General features: G+C 36.8%; 1 protein-coding gene across 4 annotated transcripts in view; it reads left to right on the top strand.

Moving 5' to 3' along the window:
• FAF1 (Fas associated factor 1) overlaps positions 1 to 16,459 on the top strand; it is a 523,525-nt gene that overhangs the window by 403,101 nt on the left and 103,965 nt on the right. For all 4 annotated transcript variants that reach the window (XR_009214639.1, XR_009214638.1, XM_032160807.2 and 1 more), the window contains exon 14: positions 12,666 to 12,802. Coding sequence is in view for 2 of the 4 variants with exons in the window: in XM_032160807.2 (XP_032016698.1) it covers positions 12,666 to 12,802 (137 nt within the window). In the remaining 2 variants the exon portion in view is untranslated. The remainder of the gene's footprint in view (positions 1 to 12,665; positions 12,803 to 16,459) is intronic.

Here is a 16,459-nt window from a genome sequence, read left to right as displayed (position 1 = left end):
CCATAGTGACTGTGGTGGGTGAGTTGCTTAAACCCTCCAGCTGAAGTTTTTTTTTTTTTTTTTTTTTTGAAACACAGTCTCACTCTGTTGCCCAGTCTGGAGTGCAGTGGCACGATCTCAGCTCACTGCAACCTCCACCTCCCAAGTTCAAGCGATTCTCCTGCCTCAACCTCCTGAGTAGCTGGGACTACAAATGTATGCTACCATGCCTGGCTAATTTTTTTGTATTTTTAGTAGAGACAGGGTTTCACCATGTTGGCCAGGCTGGTCTTGAACTCCTGACCTCAGGTGATCTGCCCGCCTTGGCAGCTCAAAGTGCTGGGATTATGAGCATGAGCCACCGCACCTGGCCTGCAGTTTTCGTACCATGAAATGGAGATAAAAGTACATTCATCAGAGAGTTATTAGAATTAAATGGGATGATTGATTTTAAAGTCTGGTACAGAGTAAGTGCTCAGTGCATTTAGCTACATGTAAATATTTTATTTGTCTCAGATATTTATGAAAATGTTAACAGGACAAAGCCAGCTAGTAAACTATTTGAGACTACTCTCAATTTGGTAGCATTCTACAGATTCAATTTCCTGATGACAAATGAACTTGTCTACCTTAGCCTGTATTTCTGAATCTTATCTAAAGGATCTTTTGGAACACCTTATTATATGCCTTACTGAAATCCAGATAGTCAAAACTTATGGAATGCTGATGCATTCTCAGTCTAGGAAACTCAGTTAGTTTTGGGAATAGTATGTTCCTAATGGCCTATGCTGCCTGCCGTTCATCGCTACTGTATTCTAATTATTCATAAACCATCTTTCTAAGTGACTTTTTAAAGTTTTATAGGGTATTGTGAGCAAGTTTACTGGTCTGTACATTTTAAAATCATGGTATTTACATGTTTTTAGGGACACAGATTCCTCATGATAGTTACTTCATTATCATTAATTTTAGCTTTTTACTGTCTCATTCATTCTACCAGCTATTCATTTCTTTATCCAAAAAGGTATTCATTAAGCTGTGTACCATATACTGTGTACTATGTACCATTAAGCTGTGTACCATATACTGTGCTTGAATTGGGAAAACATTCTTGCTCCTCTTATTTTCCCTCTATATATATATGTCTGGGTTTTTTTCCATTTAGCATTTACAGTTTGCCTCCTTTAAAAAATTGACATAATCTCTATACATAATCTCATAATCTCTGTACATACAATATAAAATAGGAAAATAAATAAAATTGGATGAAAACCAATTAAAAGTAGCAAATAGATATGAATATTTATAAGCACCTGAGTTGAAGTTTAGCTGTAGAATTCCAGCAGGTAAAGGAGAGAAAGGAAATGTCATAGGCATATAATCATTTATTCATCTGTCCATTCCATACATATCTATTGTATTTCTCTTATGTGCCAGATCATACACCTGAGAGCATTTACATTTTACCATTTACAGTTCTCATTGTCTGACATATGGAATCATCATAGTTCTTCTCAAGATTTCCTGACACTGAAGTCAAGGGAGAATTTTGTTGCATGATTTTGAGAGTCCTTAGGAAAAGTAATAGACAATAAACTTCTACTGTTGTTTTGCAGAAGACAGATTATTTTAAATAGATTTTTAAAATATAAATCCCCTGTAAAAGCAGAGGGCTTTGTATTTAATCATTTTTTCAGTAATGATAATTCTTTAGGGAGTTTAGGTGATGTGGTCCTTAAATATTCCTTTTTGATTGCCTAACTCATAACAGGTATAAAGTTTAGAGGAAAAGCCTACACAGTCAACCTGTCTATTCAACTCTTTGTGTTAAACATCAGCTGTCTCAATTAGCCTTAATAAGTGCGGGGTTACAATCAGTTCTTGCTTGAGAGCTTTGATGAGTGACTAAGATGCCAATATTCTGTTTTCCTGGTCATTTATCTGTTAAAGACTTTCCTCCTGTGGGTGAGATTGCAACTGAAGCACTCCCACGTTTTGTTTTTTTTGTTTTTTTTGTTTTTTTTAAGACAGAGTCTCACTCTGTCACCCAGGCTGGAGTGCAGGGGCACGATCTTGATTCACTGCAAGCTCCGCCTCCTGGGTTCATGCCATTCTCCTGCCTCAGCCTCCCGAGTAGCTGGGACTACGGGTGCCTGCCACCACGCCCGGCTAATTTTTTTGTATTTTTAGTAGAGACGGGGTTTCACTGTGTTAGCCAGGATGGTCTTGATCTCCTGACCTCGTGATCCGCCTGCCTTGGCCTCCCAAAGTGCTGGGATTACAGGCATGAGCCACCGCGCCCGGCCATGCACTCCCACATTTTTATATCCATTAGGGTGATAGTTGTTTTCAAATACATAAGGACATTATATGTAAATATCAAGGTTCCAAGAGAAACCAACCAATCCTGAAATAAATGATGCTGAAACATTTTATATAATGATAAAAATCACAAAGTGTCCAAATTTGGCTCTGCACAGTGGCTCATGCCTGTAATCCCAGTTACTTAGAAGGATCGATTGAGCCCAGGAGTTTGTGATCAGCCTGGGCAATATAGCAAGTTTGTGTCTCTTAATTTTTTTTGTTGCTGTTTTTGTTTTTGTTTTTGTTTTTTGAGATGGAGTCTCTCTCTGTCACCTAGGCTGAAGTGCAGTGGTGGGATCTCAGCTCACTGCAACCCCCACCTCCCTCCCTGGTTCAAGCAGTTCTCCTGTCTCAGCCTCCCGTGTAGCTGGGATTACAGGTGCCCACCACCACGCCCTGGCTACTTTTTGTATTTTTAGTAGAGATGGGGTTTCACCTTGTTGGCCAGGCTGGTCTTGAACTGACCTCGTGATCTGCCCACCTCAGCCTCCCAAAGTGCTGGGATTACAGTTGTGAGCTACCATGCCCAGCCTTAAATTTTGTTTTTTTAAAACTTAGCTGGGCATGGTGGTGCATGCCTGTAGTCCCAGCTACTCGGGAGGCTGAGGCAGAAGGATCGCTTGAGCCCAGGAGTTCAAGCCTTCCATGAGCTATGATCATGCGACTGCACTCCAGCCTGGGCAACAGAGTGAGACCTCATCCCTTTAAAAAAAATCCAAAACAAAAAACAAAGTCTCTAAATTTGGCAGCTAGAAAAAATTAGGGAACATGACAATGTTAAATATATAGCTAGATTTAAAGTAGAGATACATATACTTTAAATCTCTGCTTTGAGTGGGACATTATCTTACAATGACGTTGGTGCATATTCTAGAAGTTATGCAGCAGTATAATACAGTGGCAAGCATGGTGTAAAGAATAACTTCCTATTTAGTGATCTGAGTCTGAGATTGGTGCTATAACTTATTTTAGGAAACATTTCACCATACCTTTAATTTGGAGAGATGGGGGTGGAAAAACCAATTTTGACTCTGAAGCACCCAAAAAGAAAGAAAAAGAAGTAGTATTTATTAATCCACAGACCAATTCCAAAAGTAGGTATCATTATCTTCATTTTATAGATTAGAAAGCTGAGGCCCTTAAGTTATCCAAAGAAACAGCTAATTTACAAAATCAGATTTGTTTTACTCCATAGTCTTTGTTCTTCCCACAATACTATGCTGCTTGTAGCAATTCCTAATTTCTCTAATATGTTAATATTTGGATATTTTACACCTTTTCTAAGTCACATTTTCAGTCAGTGGGTGGTGACAGGATGAAATTATATAAAAAGTGCAGTTTGCTAAAAATCAGACAGTAAGTTTAGAATCATAAACTTGTGGACCAACACCTGCTTATTTTGAGGGTTCAAGTGGCCTGTGGAGGGTGGAAACACAGTGAAAAGGGCCCTGAAGACTGTAATTATTCACACTGACTGTCTTTGAATTAAACTGATTTCAAAAGTAGTTGGAAGAGAAAAAGGAAGATTGTATGGTCAACATTGTCATAGTGAAGATAAAGGTTATTGAAGCATGAGTTGGCCCATTCATGCAACATATATAGTAGGTGCTAGGAATACAGAGGTGAGTAAGCGATGGTTCTTCTTCTACTAGCTGTTCTAGGAGTTGCACCTTACAACATCAAGTTCTCCCTGACTTCTAAGCACCCGTTCCTTTCTCTGATTTTCCCCAGCACTTCATCTGAACCACTAAATCTAGGCCCCAGTAATATACTAGATTACATTTACTGTTTGGGGGCCTTGATTTATCAAAGGCAAAATATTCTTACTATGCTAAAGACAAAAGCCATGTCTTATCTCGTCATATATTTGGTGGGCCCTCATAAATATTTATTGATTGGTAAAAGGCAAAAACACAGAAGAAATGTTATATGACATTAAACATAAGTTGGCTCTCTTATTCAGGCCCTGGAAAGTGAATCTTTTCTTTACATTGCTAGAGAAGGAATTTCTGCATTTGATAAGAGATTGAATTAGATGTTCTGTATTATCCCTCCTAAGAGTCTATGATCAACACTTGAGAAAAAGTAAACACCCTTTTTATGAAGAAATTTTCAAGTACTTAAATGTTTATGTTCTTACTTAGTGGTAAGAAAAACCAATTATTATTTATGATTATTCTTCCTCAAAAAAATTAGGATAAATTGTCTCCTATAGTTTAGCTATACCTTTGTTATTAAACTTTCAGTGCCTCAAAGCCTTTTGCATTTGAGTTATTTCTAGATGGCAACAAGGAGAAAGATTAAGAAATTACATGGCTTTTGCCGGGCACGGTGGCTCATGCCTGTAATCCCAGCACTTTGGGAGGCCAAGGCAGGTGGATCACCTGAGGTCAGGAGTTCAAGACCAGCCTGACCAACATGGAGAAGCCCTGTCTCTACTAAAAATACAAAATTAGCCGGGCGTGGTGGCGCATGCCTGTAATCCCAGCTACTGGGGAGGTTGAGGTAGGAGAATCACTTAAACCTGGAAGGTGGAGGTTGAGGTGAGCCAAGATAACGCTGTTGCACTATATAGCCTGGGCAACAAGAACAAAACTCCATCTCAAAAAAAAAAAAAATTATGGCTTTTTAAGACTCTGACTACTAATCTATTGAGATAATTTAACAGTTCACTGTTACTGGAAGCCTCAGGCAGATGAGATATGCTTTTTTAGGTTAAATTCTCCCAAAATCTCATCCTGTGTTTTCTTAAAATTACCTTTGGTTTGGGTTCTCCAACATGCATACAATATGTGCATTTGCATGGTGAGGCATTATACTGTCCATTTAGAAAAAAATCTGAGGTCCGGGTATGGTGGCTCATGCCTGTAATCCCAGCAGTTTGGGAGGCTGAGGCCAGTGGATTGCTTGAGCCCATGAGTTCAAGACCAGCCTGGGCAATGCAGTGAAACCCATCTCTACAAAAAAAAAAAACGAAAATTATCCAGGCCTGGTGGCGCTTACCTGTAGTCCCTGCTACTCCAAAGGCTGAGGTAGGAGGATCACTGGAGCCCGTGAGGCGGAGGTTGCAGTGAGCCAATATCACACCACTGCAAAAAAGATAGATTTGAACAGAAGACTCATGTAAAATAGAAAAATGTGATTAACACTGTTAAAGGTTTGGGATTATATGCAGTTTTTCTTCATGTAAGGGACTTGCTCTTTTACCAGTTTTATGATTGGCTAACACATTCACATTAATCAAAATTCAAAGGCATAGAAAGGTATGTAATAAAAAGTCTCCTTCTTAAACCCATATCTGTGTGACCCTCCCCAGAGGCAACATTCTTATTTATCCATCCAGAGGTTATTTTGTATATAAACAAATTAATGGCTGGGTGCGGTGTCTCACGCCTGTGATCTCAGCACTTTGGGAGGCTGAGGCAGGCGGATCACAAGGTCAGGAGTTCGAGACCAATCTGACCAACATGGTGAAACCCCATCTCTACTAAAAATACAAAAATTAGCCAGGCGTGGTGGCGCGTGCCTGTAATCCCAGCTACTCAGCTGAGGCAGGAGAATCGCTTGAACCCAGGAGGCAAAGGTTGCAGTGAGCCGAGATTGCACCACTGCATTCCAGCCTGGGCGACAGAGCGAGATTGTCTCACGAAAAAAAAAAAAAAAAAAAAAAAAAGAAAGAAACCAAATTAATATGTATTTATTTTTCCCCAGTTTTACACAAATGGTAAACATAATTTAATACCTTCCTTTTATCACTAACATTACTTCATAAAGATATTCCATATCAGTTATAAAGAAATCTATTTAATGGCTACATAGTATCTCTAAATTCCATAATATACTGTAATTTTATTTAACCAAGATTGATTGATTTAGACACAGGGTCTCACTCTGTTGCCCAGGCTGGAGTGCAGTGGCATGATCATGGCTCACTGTAACCTCCAACTCCTGGCCTCAAGCGATCCTTCTGCCCCAGCTTCCCAAGTAGCTGGGACTATAGGCATATGCCACCATGCCAGCTAATTTTTTTATTTTTTGTAGAGGCAGGTCTTGCTTTGTTACCCAGGTTGGTCTTCAACTCCTGGGCTTAAGCAATTTCCTCCCCCTACCTTGTCTTCCCAAAGTGCTGGGATTACTGGTGTGAGCTACTGCATCCAGTAATTGATGGGTTACACCCAGTATTCTGCTGTTACAAACATCCAGTAATTAACTGTGTGTACATAGGTGATTTCCACATGAAAATATGTCTATAGACTAAATGCTTGGTTAAGAGTATGTATGCATTTATAATTTTTATTGGCAAATTGCCCATGAAGGAATTGTATCCGTTTCACTTATACTATCCGTGTATAGTAGTGACTTTTTCCTGGTTTTCCTGTAACCTTGCCAAAGCCAGTTTTCTTTTTCTTTACTAATCTGACAGGTGAAAAATTTTTTTTTTCTTTTTTCTTTTTTTTTTTTTAATATAGCTTTAGGCGGGCATGGTGGCTCACACCTGTATAATCCCAGCACTTTGGGAGGCCAAGGCAGGTGGATCACTTGAGATCAGGAGTTCAAGACCAGCCTGGCCAACATAGTGAAACCCCGTCTCTACTAAAAATACAAAAATTAGCCAGGCATGGTGGCACATACCTATAATCTCAGCTACTTGGGAGGCTGAGGCAGGAGAATCACTCGGGAGGCAGAGGTTGCAGTAAGCCAAGATGGCGTCACTGCACTCCAGCCTGGGTGACAGAATAAGACTCCATCTCGAATATATATATGTAACTTTAATTAGGAGCAAATTCAGTATGTGTAATTTTACATATCTTTTTAACATGCTTATGTGCTATTACTATTTCCATTTCTAGAAACTTTATTTTTTGTTGATCTTTTACTTACTAGTTTGTAAGAATTCTATATATAATGAGTAAATTGGCCTCTTTTTTATGGTTTGGAATTCAGAAAATTTCCCCGTTTATTATTTATCTTTTGGCCTAGTTATGGTGTTTTTGTTTTTGTTTTTTTTCTGTGAGGTGTGTGTGTGTGTGTGTGTATGTGTGTGTTTTACCATGTAAGTGTAATAAAACTCATCAATTTTTGTCTTTTATGCTTCACTCTGCTCCAACTGTAGTAACCTCCTTGTTACCTTTCAAATATGCTAGATAGTTTCCAACTTCAATGTCTTTTATTTGCCGTTCTCTACACCTGAAATTCTCTTCCCTGAGACAAATATTTCATTTCCTCCTTCACCTCTTTTGAGTCTGATCAAATGTCAGCATTTCATTGAGACTTTCCCTGACCACTCTATTTTATATTACAACTTCCCCTTCCCTGCTTCGTTTTCCCTCCATCACATGGAGCTCACAGACTTTTGAGGTATTTATTAGTATTTTTTCAGATCAGATTGGAGTTTACCCATATAAATGAAGCAAGTGGGAATTAATATTTTTAAAGTGGTTGCCTCAGGAGACCAGACACTTGGTCCAGTGAAGCTGTCATTGCCCAAAACATTTTTATGATGACTTCTTTTAAGAACTGCCTTCAGAGACAGATTAAAGTCTTACAAAGAGAGTCCTGTGTCCAGAAAGCAATGTGTCTCAAAGTGTGGCCATTAATCACTTGCATCAAAATTATCTGGGGTGGGGTTGGAGACATATTAAAAAGGCTGTTTCCTGAACCTCACCCCAAATCTTTTGAATCACCTTCTCTGGGGGAATGGGGCTGAGGAACTTGCCTTTTAAATAAGTTCCCTAGGTGATTTATAGGCCACTAAAGGTTTAGGATCACTGCCTTTACCTTTAGTTTCCCCTAGCTTAGTCATACGCTCTGTTTTCCTAACTTAGTTTAGTTTAAACCAAAGATTTAGGATTATGCTATGGTTTGAGCATCCCCACCGAAACTCATATGGGAACCTTAATTCCTAGTATGGAAATGTTGGGAGGTGCAACCTTTAAGAGATGGAGCCTAATGGGAGATGTCTGGGTCATGGACCCACCATGTCCTTGACTATTCTCATGGTAGGGGGGGTCTCCCTCTTGTTCTCATTAAGCTAGTTTAGTAATCCCAGGAATGGATGTCTTCCCAGGAGAGCAAGTTGTTATAAAGAGAGGATGCCCTTTCCACATGGATCCACTTCCCCCTTGACCTTTCGCCATGTTGTGATTAAATATAAATGTATTTAAAAGAAAATAGTGATTTTAGTTTTGTATCCAGTTGTAAATGTTTAAAATTTTGTGGTATTGTACAAATGCAGCATCTATAATGTCTTGTCTTATTTCTAAATATTGATACCTGCCCATTCATTTTCTGAATGAAAAAAAAAAAAAACAGTGACAGTGTTGGTTTAGTCAACAAATCTTTGCTAATGTGTCTTCCTGTGCAAAATAAAGTCTCTTAGAGCTGGCCTGTAGCTATAAACTATCATTTTTAATCCTAAAAGAAATGATGATAAAAGTGTTAAATGTTATTATGCATTTAATAATAGTAAAATAGCGACCAATTTTAAGAGCCTACCATATTTGAGGCACAAGTCCAAGTGTTTTCTGTATCTTAACTTATTTCATCCTTACAAGAAGACAAGTGTTTTAAAGGTAAGTGTTATTCCCACTTTATATCTGAGGCTCTTTTAAACTCGTGGGAATCACACTGAAATATGTAGTAATCAGGAACACTTAAATAGAGTAGTTGACAGTTTTGTGCCCTCTATTTTTTATCAAATATTCTTCCTTTTACAGTACCTGGTATACGGTAGGTAGGCAGTGAGCATTTGTGGAATTTCATCTCCCTTCCCCTAAATTGCTAGGTTCCATTTAATATATATTTTATGTGAGAGTACAGCTTGGTAAAAACCAGTAACTTAGGTAATTATGACTTAAGTTGAAAGAAATTAAACAATATCCTGTTTTGAATTTAAACAAGATTACTTTTTGCCATATCTGATTTATTAGTAATCCTGGTTTCCATTAACAAGATAGAAATATCTATGCTTCAGCAATGAAAAATTTTATGTGATTAATATATGCTAACCATCAGATATTCTGTTTATATTTCTCTCCAAACTTTAGATTAAAACCATTTCATCTTATCTTACCAGTTTTCTAATAGCAAGAACTGGAAAATATAAAAGTATATCTGACTTATGATTAAGTATTTCGTTGCACTCATTGCCTCAACCCTTCCTTCATCCTTCTCTCCCTCCTTCCCTTGTATCATTCCTTTAGTGAGGGCATTTATTCTTTGTCTTTTCAAATTTGTAATTTTAACATTTGGCCTTGGGTTGATTTGGCAACTTGTTAGTCCTCTCCTCAAATGTTCTATGGTGGGTAGGCTGTTTGATTTATTCAGAAATTGTATTATTTAAAAACAGAGCCATTTCCCTTTGTTATAGTGGTTTGCCCTTGCTTCCCCACTTTGGGTTTGAGATTGCAAGAATTTACTTATGGAAACCATTTATCCCTTCACGACATCTAACTCTGATGAATGCCATGTGCAGTTGGGTTGACAACTCTGGCCCTGCCACTGGGTGTACTGGTACACTTTTATCTCTTCAAAAGGAAGAAAATACCACAATTATGAGAACCATGCATTTTATCTTAAAATGACTGGTTTTTCCCCATCTATTTTCCTTCTAATGTTTTTAACTGAATTTTTTGCTGCTGGTAGTGTTATGAATGGTAGCCCTGCACATGAATGATCTTGGGAGCAAGAAGCAGAGTCTCCTAGCCATGAGAAAGATTTGACATCTGTACCATGAAGTACCACCTTCTTATTAATTATAATGGAATGAACTGACAAGTAGGAACTTTTACAATTTCATACTGTCCATCGGCCCTACAGGCTCTTGATGATTGCAATTTGAAAATCTCAAACATAATTCATATTTTAGGAAGATTGATCAGATTAATTAAAATTTTAAGTCTCTCTTTGATTAGAACAAATTGTTGGTTAAGGCTACCATAAAGTGTCAGCTGGTTGTGTGATCCCTGTGTATCTCTCAACTACTTCCAAAAAATTAGAGTGATTTTCCAATAACTAGCAGAAAATTGATCACTTTGTTGTTGTTTTTTTATAATTTATTGAATGGCTGTGTGCTTTGCGATCTGCACCTCAAATGTGCTTTGTATGGTGGTGAAAGTTTTGTTATATAATATTTTATGCCCAATAAGATACTTACATTTTCATAATTATTTTATCTTCTTGCCCATTTTCACAAAAAGAATATGGGAAGTACACAATTTCCAGGCAAAATTATCTTGAGATGGAATTCTTAAAACCACTAAACTTGCCTGCTTTTCCTTTTTTTTATTTCTCTTCTCTCTCTTTCTTTCCTTTATTTCTTTGTTCTTTCTTTTTTTGGTAGATTTCCTGTTTAGCTAGTACTTAATAGCACTTATGGGCAGGTAATTTGTTATATCTGCTTAATTAATCCATTGGTGTGAAAGCAACAAGGACTTACTCCCTTTTGTAGGAAATGACGTTCCAACTATTTTTTTGACATCTTTTTATTTTAGAGGTTGCCAGTGATCAGGCCAGAGTCAAGACTGACTCAAAATATTTTAGAAAAAAGCACAAAAAGATCCTAATTTTCTAGTCTCACAATCTATACATCCCCATCGATGAGTTAAGCTGTATAGGTGTGAAATTTGGCATAGAAGGTTAGGCTGCTCGAGCACCTTTTATCCCATCATAGTTGTGGAATGTGAGAATTTGAATTTTCATGGTGGCACGGATATGAAATTGCCATGAGGTCTGGCTATTGCTCTTCAATCTACCTTCCAATGAACTTATTGCAATGGTGCTAACTTAACACTCTTGCCAACAGTTCTAGTGGCCCTTAACAGCACCTACTTTCTGTAGTCATAGCACAGATTTTATGGAGGGTTCAGTCTAAATTTCTGAGATGAATTTCTATAGACAAAATGTATTGGCTTTAAAAATTAAGAGGTTTGATTCTGTTTTGAATTTGGATATCAAATGAATCTGAATACATGACATTTTAATGCCGTTTGTCTTTTCAAATAGATTTACCTTCTAATGCATGTGATGACAGGACTTTGCTCATCAGCTAGAACATACATTTCAGAGGAGTTGTTACCTAAAATATTATCATAAGGCATAAGAAAACACACGATTTAAGTTGCCTTTCATGAACATAATTAAGAATTAATAAGCCAGTACCAGTGGCTAGTCCCCAGAATTTCCACTGTTTTGCCTTTTGTGACCTGTGTTATTAAAAGTCCATTATTTTTACAGACTTTATTAAATTGGATCTTATTAAAGCATTCTATATTTGCATTTGGTCTTTCATAATTCATTATTATTATGACATTTACTTTTTACCATCAGATCTGAAAACATATCATAAGCTACCCTTTTCTCTTGAAAGAAATGCTAATTTCAAACAGTCCTCTAATAGAAGAGAAAAGCTTTATCAGTTTTTTCATTTATTCCAGATCGTGTTAAGAATACTAATGCTAGACTTCAGTATGCTAATATCTCAGAGCTTTTTTTGGTCAAAAGCTTAGAATTATTATTTTTATCTCATGCTAAGTATGAAACTAAAAGACCTACTACTACTGGAGAAAACATAATTGTAAAGTACAGTTCTTGATTCTGAAGACTTGTGAAAATGTTGCTAAATTCTGTTTTTTAGGATGATGCTAGTCAATTTATCTTTGTATAACACTATATTATTCTATTTAAGAAATTTTATCCTCTTGAAATTAATTTAGTTTGTTTTTCTCATGGTTTAAAGGTAGTGTTGTAGTGTTTAAGGCTAAGAATCCTGCCGGGCGCAGTGGTTCATGCCTCTAATCCCAGCACTTTGGGAGGCCGAGGCAGGTGGATCACAAGGTCAGGAGTTCAAGACCATACTGGCCAAGATAGTGAAACCCCGTCTCTACTAAAAATACAAAAAAAAATTAGCCAGGTGTGGTGGCGGGAGCTTGTAATCACAGCTACTCAGGAGGCTGAGGCAGAAAATTGCTTGAACCCGGGAGGCGGGGGTTTCAGTGAGCCGAGATCACAACACTGTACTCCAGCCTGGGCGACAGAGAGAGACTCTGTCTCAAAAAATAAACAAATAAATAAAAAAGACTAAGAATCCTATGCTGTCAGCCCCAGACAGCGTTTAGGGTATGCTTCCTGCTTTTCTATATGATAATCACTTCTGTATTATGTCAGATATGTTTGAAAACTCAATATAGCAAGATTTTACATATTGATATCAGGCAGGCTGTCTAATTTAACATAACTAATAACACAATGAGTTCTTTGTTGAAGTACTAGTAAATCTATTAAACTACAAAGCAAAACTTACTTTGTATTTTGTCTCCTTTTAGATTTCTCACTATGTGCAATAGACACTTTGGCAGTGTTGTGGCACAAACCATTCGGACTCAAAAAACAGATCAGTTTCCGCTTTTCCTGATTATTATGGGAAAGCGATCATCTAATGAAGTGTTGAATGTGATACAAGGTAAAGTACATGTCACAAGGAGAGTAAAGCCTTGGTATGTGATAACTTTATAGTTTTTCTGCCGAAGCTGACAATATTTCTATTAGTAAATATGTTTGCATTTGAAAATATAGAACATCCTGAAAAATGTCTTCAAAAAGTATAGGTGCTGTAAAAAATAATATGCTGCATGAAAATCTAAAAGAAACGTCTTAATAAAATTGCACAACCCTTGGGGCACAGGATGTTCAAGTTAAATGTTCAGAATTGCTAAATTATATAATTAGCAATTAGGACATAATCAGTTGTCAAGTGTGACATTTCTATTTATATTGATTTGTTGTTGTAATGTTGATTAATTGGAAGAAGTACTTATCTTTAGTTATATAGAAAATCCAGTCACTGTATATTGAAGATTGAATTTTTCACAGTGACAGTTGTTTCTTCTTATTTGTATGATTCCATGTTTAAGGTGCAACCCTGAAGCATAAAGCTGTCGGATGCCTGTGAATTTAACCACAGTGCACATTCTTTACCAAAAAAGAAGTGAATGATTTTGTTTTGTTTACTGTTCCTAATGCACTCCAAGGGTTGGTGTAAAATATTACCTTGTTCATTACAAAGCTTAGGTTGAACAGTGTATCTTCTCTATGCCACTGGGGAAAAGGTTTTTCAAGTGCCTCAAGCTAAAACTGTATCTGTGATGCTAATTTCTGCCTCCATTTAAGTCTGATTGGGAGGAGGGGATATGTGTAAATTGCAGTGCCTTTAAAACCCAAATAAAACCAGACCTCTAGCATTTTATGTTTTCTCTATAGCTAGAGCATTCGATTTCATAAACAGTGTTTAAAAAGACCTCCAGGGGAACTGATTTGCATAGGGTAAATGGATAATGAAGATAACACTTCATTCCTGCTTTCCCTGTCAGAGGCAATGTTGCAAGAACTAATGGTTCTCAAGGTGTGGTTTGTAGACATCAGACTAGACCCTTTTAGGATATCTGTAAGGTCAAAATTATTTTCCTAACTGTAATAAGACTTTCTTTTTTTTTTTGCCTTCTTTACTGTGTTGACATTTGCACTAGTAGCTCAAAAGGAATAGTTTATAAAAACTCCTGGCACCTTAGCACGAATCAAAGCCATAACACAAAACTGCAATAGTAGTCCTATTCTTCATTGCCATGTATTTAGTTAGAAAAGAAAAAGCCTTAAGAATGTCTTTGATGAAGCAGTAAAAATTATTACTTTTATTAAATTTTAACCCTTTTAATAGTTTGTGTGGCACAATGGGAGGTATGGGTAAAGCACTTCTGCTGCATACTAAAGTATACTGGTGGTCTCGAAGAAAAGCACTGGTGTGGTTGCTTACACTGAAATACTTGCTTTTTATTTCTTACAGAAATTATTTTTACTTGAAAATATTACTGACAGGCAAGCTATGCTTATGTAGTCTGGGTAGTTGCCAAGATGTTTTCTGTGATTTTTTTTTTTAATATCCTATAATGAAGTGTGTCAGCATTCAGCAGAGAAATGCATAACTCAGTGAACCAATATTTTACAAATGACCAATGTATATTATAAAATCATGTATAGATAAAAGATCCTTTCAAAGGGCAATAGATTTTAATGTAACAGAGTACACAGATTTCATTGATATGGTTTCAAATTCCATGTGCATCTAATTTGAAGAAAACTTACACTTGTCAGTTTAAGTGTATTATCAAAGAATATCCACGTTTATGAAAATACTTCTCCCTTTTCCAACTACATATCTTTGTGTGACCAGATTTTCTTCGTAAATTTCAACCAGTACAATATATTGTAACTGGTTAGTGTAGATGTAGGTACGAGAATACAGAATACGGTTGTTTTCTATTAAGCACACACATTACAGAGATTTGCAAAAATGTTACAATGCTGCTCTTCTCACTAAACTTTTTCTTTTGGAAAATAGTCATGTTTCATAAAAATGTAATATTTATATTAGCATGTAATGGGTTTATTATTGTTACTTTTAAATGGATTGATAAATTTATTTTAAATATTTCTATTTTAATTTCTAACACAGTAAATGTTAATAGCCATAATCCACATAAACAAAAGTTCTTTGGGGATCTCAGTAATTTTTAACAGTGTAAAGGGGTCCTGAGACCAAAAAGTTTGAGAACTGCTGCAATCAACTATAAAGAGTAAGTTTGCCCTGAACTGCATTAACTGGTATACTTTTTCTCTGTCTTTGATCGATAAGGGCTTAAGTATGAAGTACCTACAAGTCCAGTTTGGCAATGGATCCTTCCAGTTAGGGCTAAAACATAGCTGATAAGCAGTGACTTAAGCCTAAAAATTAATGGCCAGTGTGTAGTCAACCTATATACAACTGTAGTATTTTCCCACTGATGATTCCAGTATACTCCATATAGTACCCATTTCCCATGCTCTGAGTCTTAGCCACTACAGTTTTTAAATAAAACATAGAAACCCAGAGACTTGCCCAATAATAAAATCTGCATTGGCTAGGTGTGGTGGCACATACCTATAATCCCAGCTACTTGGGAGGCTGAGGTGGGAGGATCACTTGAGACCTGGGCAACAAAGCGAGACCCTGTCTCAAAAGAATAAAAAATCTACATCGAAGGTGCTCCTAAACTTCTTTTGTCATCTGTCATATCTATTAATATTAACTACCAACGATTTGTGTATACTTTACATTATCTCCACTCCTTCTAAGAACATTACATAGTGTTATCTCTGTTTTGAGAAAAGGAAATTGATCCTTAGAGAGCTACAGTCCATTTATTCACTTATTCATTTATTTGTTTATTGAATAAATATTCATTAAAGCCTTTGTCATGTGCCAATTTCCAGGTACTAGATTATATAGCTTATAAGTAATGGAATTAGAGTTAGAACTCTGACTATAAAACCAGTTCTGTTTTCTTAGTGCCAAGATAACATTTGTCCTGTAGCTCATTTACTGAGTAGTACTGATGTGAACAAATTCGATCATTTCTTTTGCCAAGGACCATAGATGTTCCCTAAACCCATGCTGCCAATGGTCATAAGGATAATTAGGGAAAGGACCACTGAAAGATCATGTTAGTCAAGCCCTCTGGAAAAATGCCAGCAAGAATGCTTGGTCTTTATTGTCCTGTTGGTGGCCATTGCATTAATGAGGAAGAAGATCCCTTCTCAAGCCTTGGAGAAAACCTAACTCTTTCTGCCTGTAGGTTTGAGAGAAGAGAATTGTCATATCTTTATATATCCTCATGAATTTTTCTCTTGTAGGTACATCCCAAGCAAATAACAATGACTTAAATGTGTTCAGGAAATGGCACATATGTGCTATATGTTTGTTGTGGACTTGGTTGGAATAAAATGACATTAAGGAAAATCAAACATTAAAAATACCTTCTCTATAACGATCATAAGAGTCATTTAAAAGCAGCTGAAAGGGAGAAATATCAATTGGGCAAAAAAAAAAGAAATCACTTTTTTCGGAAATTGAATTACTATTTCTTTCACTGGAGGATTTTTGGTGACAGAAGATAATTCTAAGTAAAGGTAATAGATTGAGGTGGACGGCAAAGAGGACAGGCTTTGAGTCAGCTTCTTCTGGTTTCAGATTCTGGCCTCACCACTTAACCAGCTTGGCCTTAGTCAGACAGGTTTTTTTGAGCTA

Source organism: Hylobates moloch, unplaced genomic scaffold (genome assembly GCF_009828535.3).
Source record: "Hylobates moloch isolate HMO894 unplaced genomic scaffold, HMol_V3 SCAFFOLD_8, whole genome shotgun sequence".
Lineage (NCBI taxonomy): Eukaryota > Metazoa > Chordata > Mammalia > Primates > Hylobatidae > Hylobates > Hylobates moloch.
The sequence above is the reverse complement of the archived record's forward strand: the minus strand, read 5'-3'. Positions and strand labels throughout refer to the sequence as shown.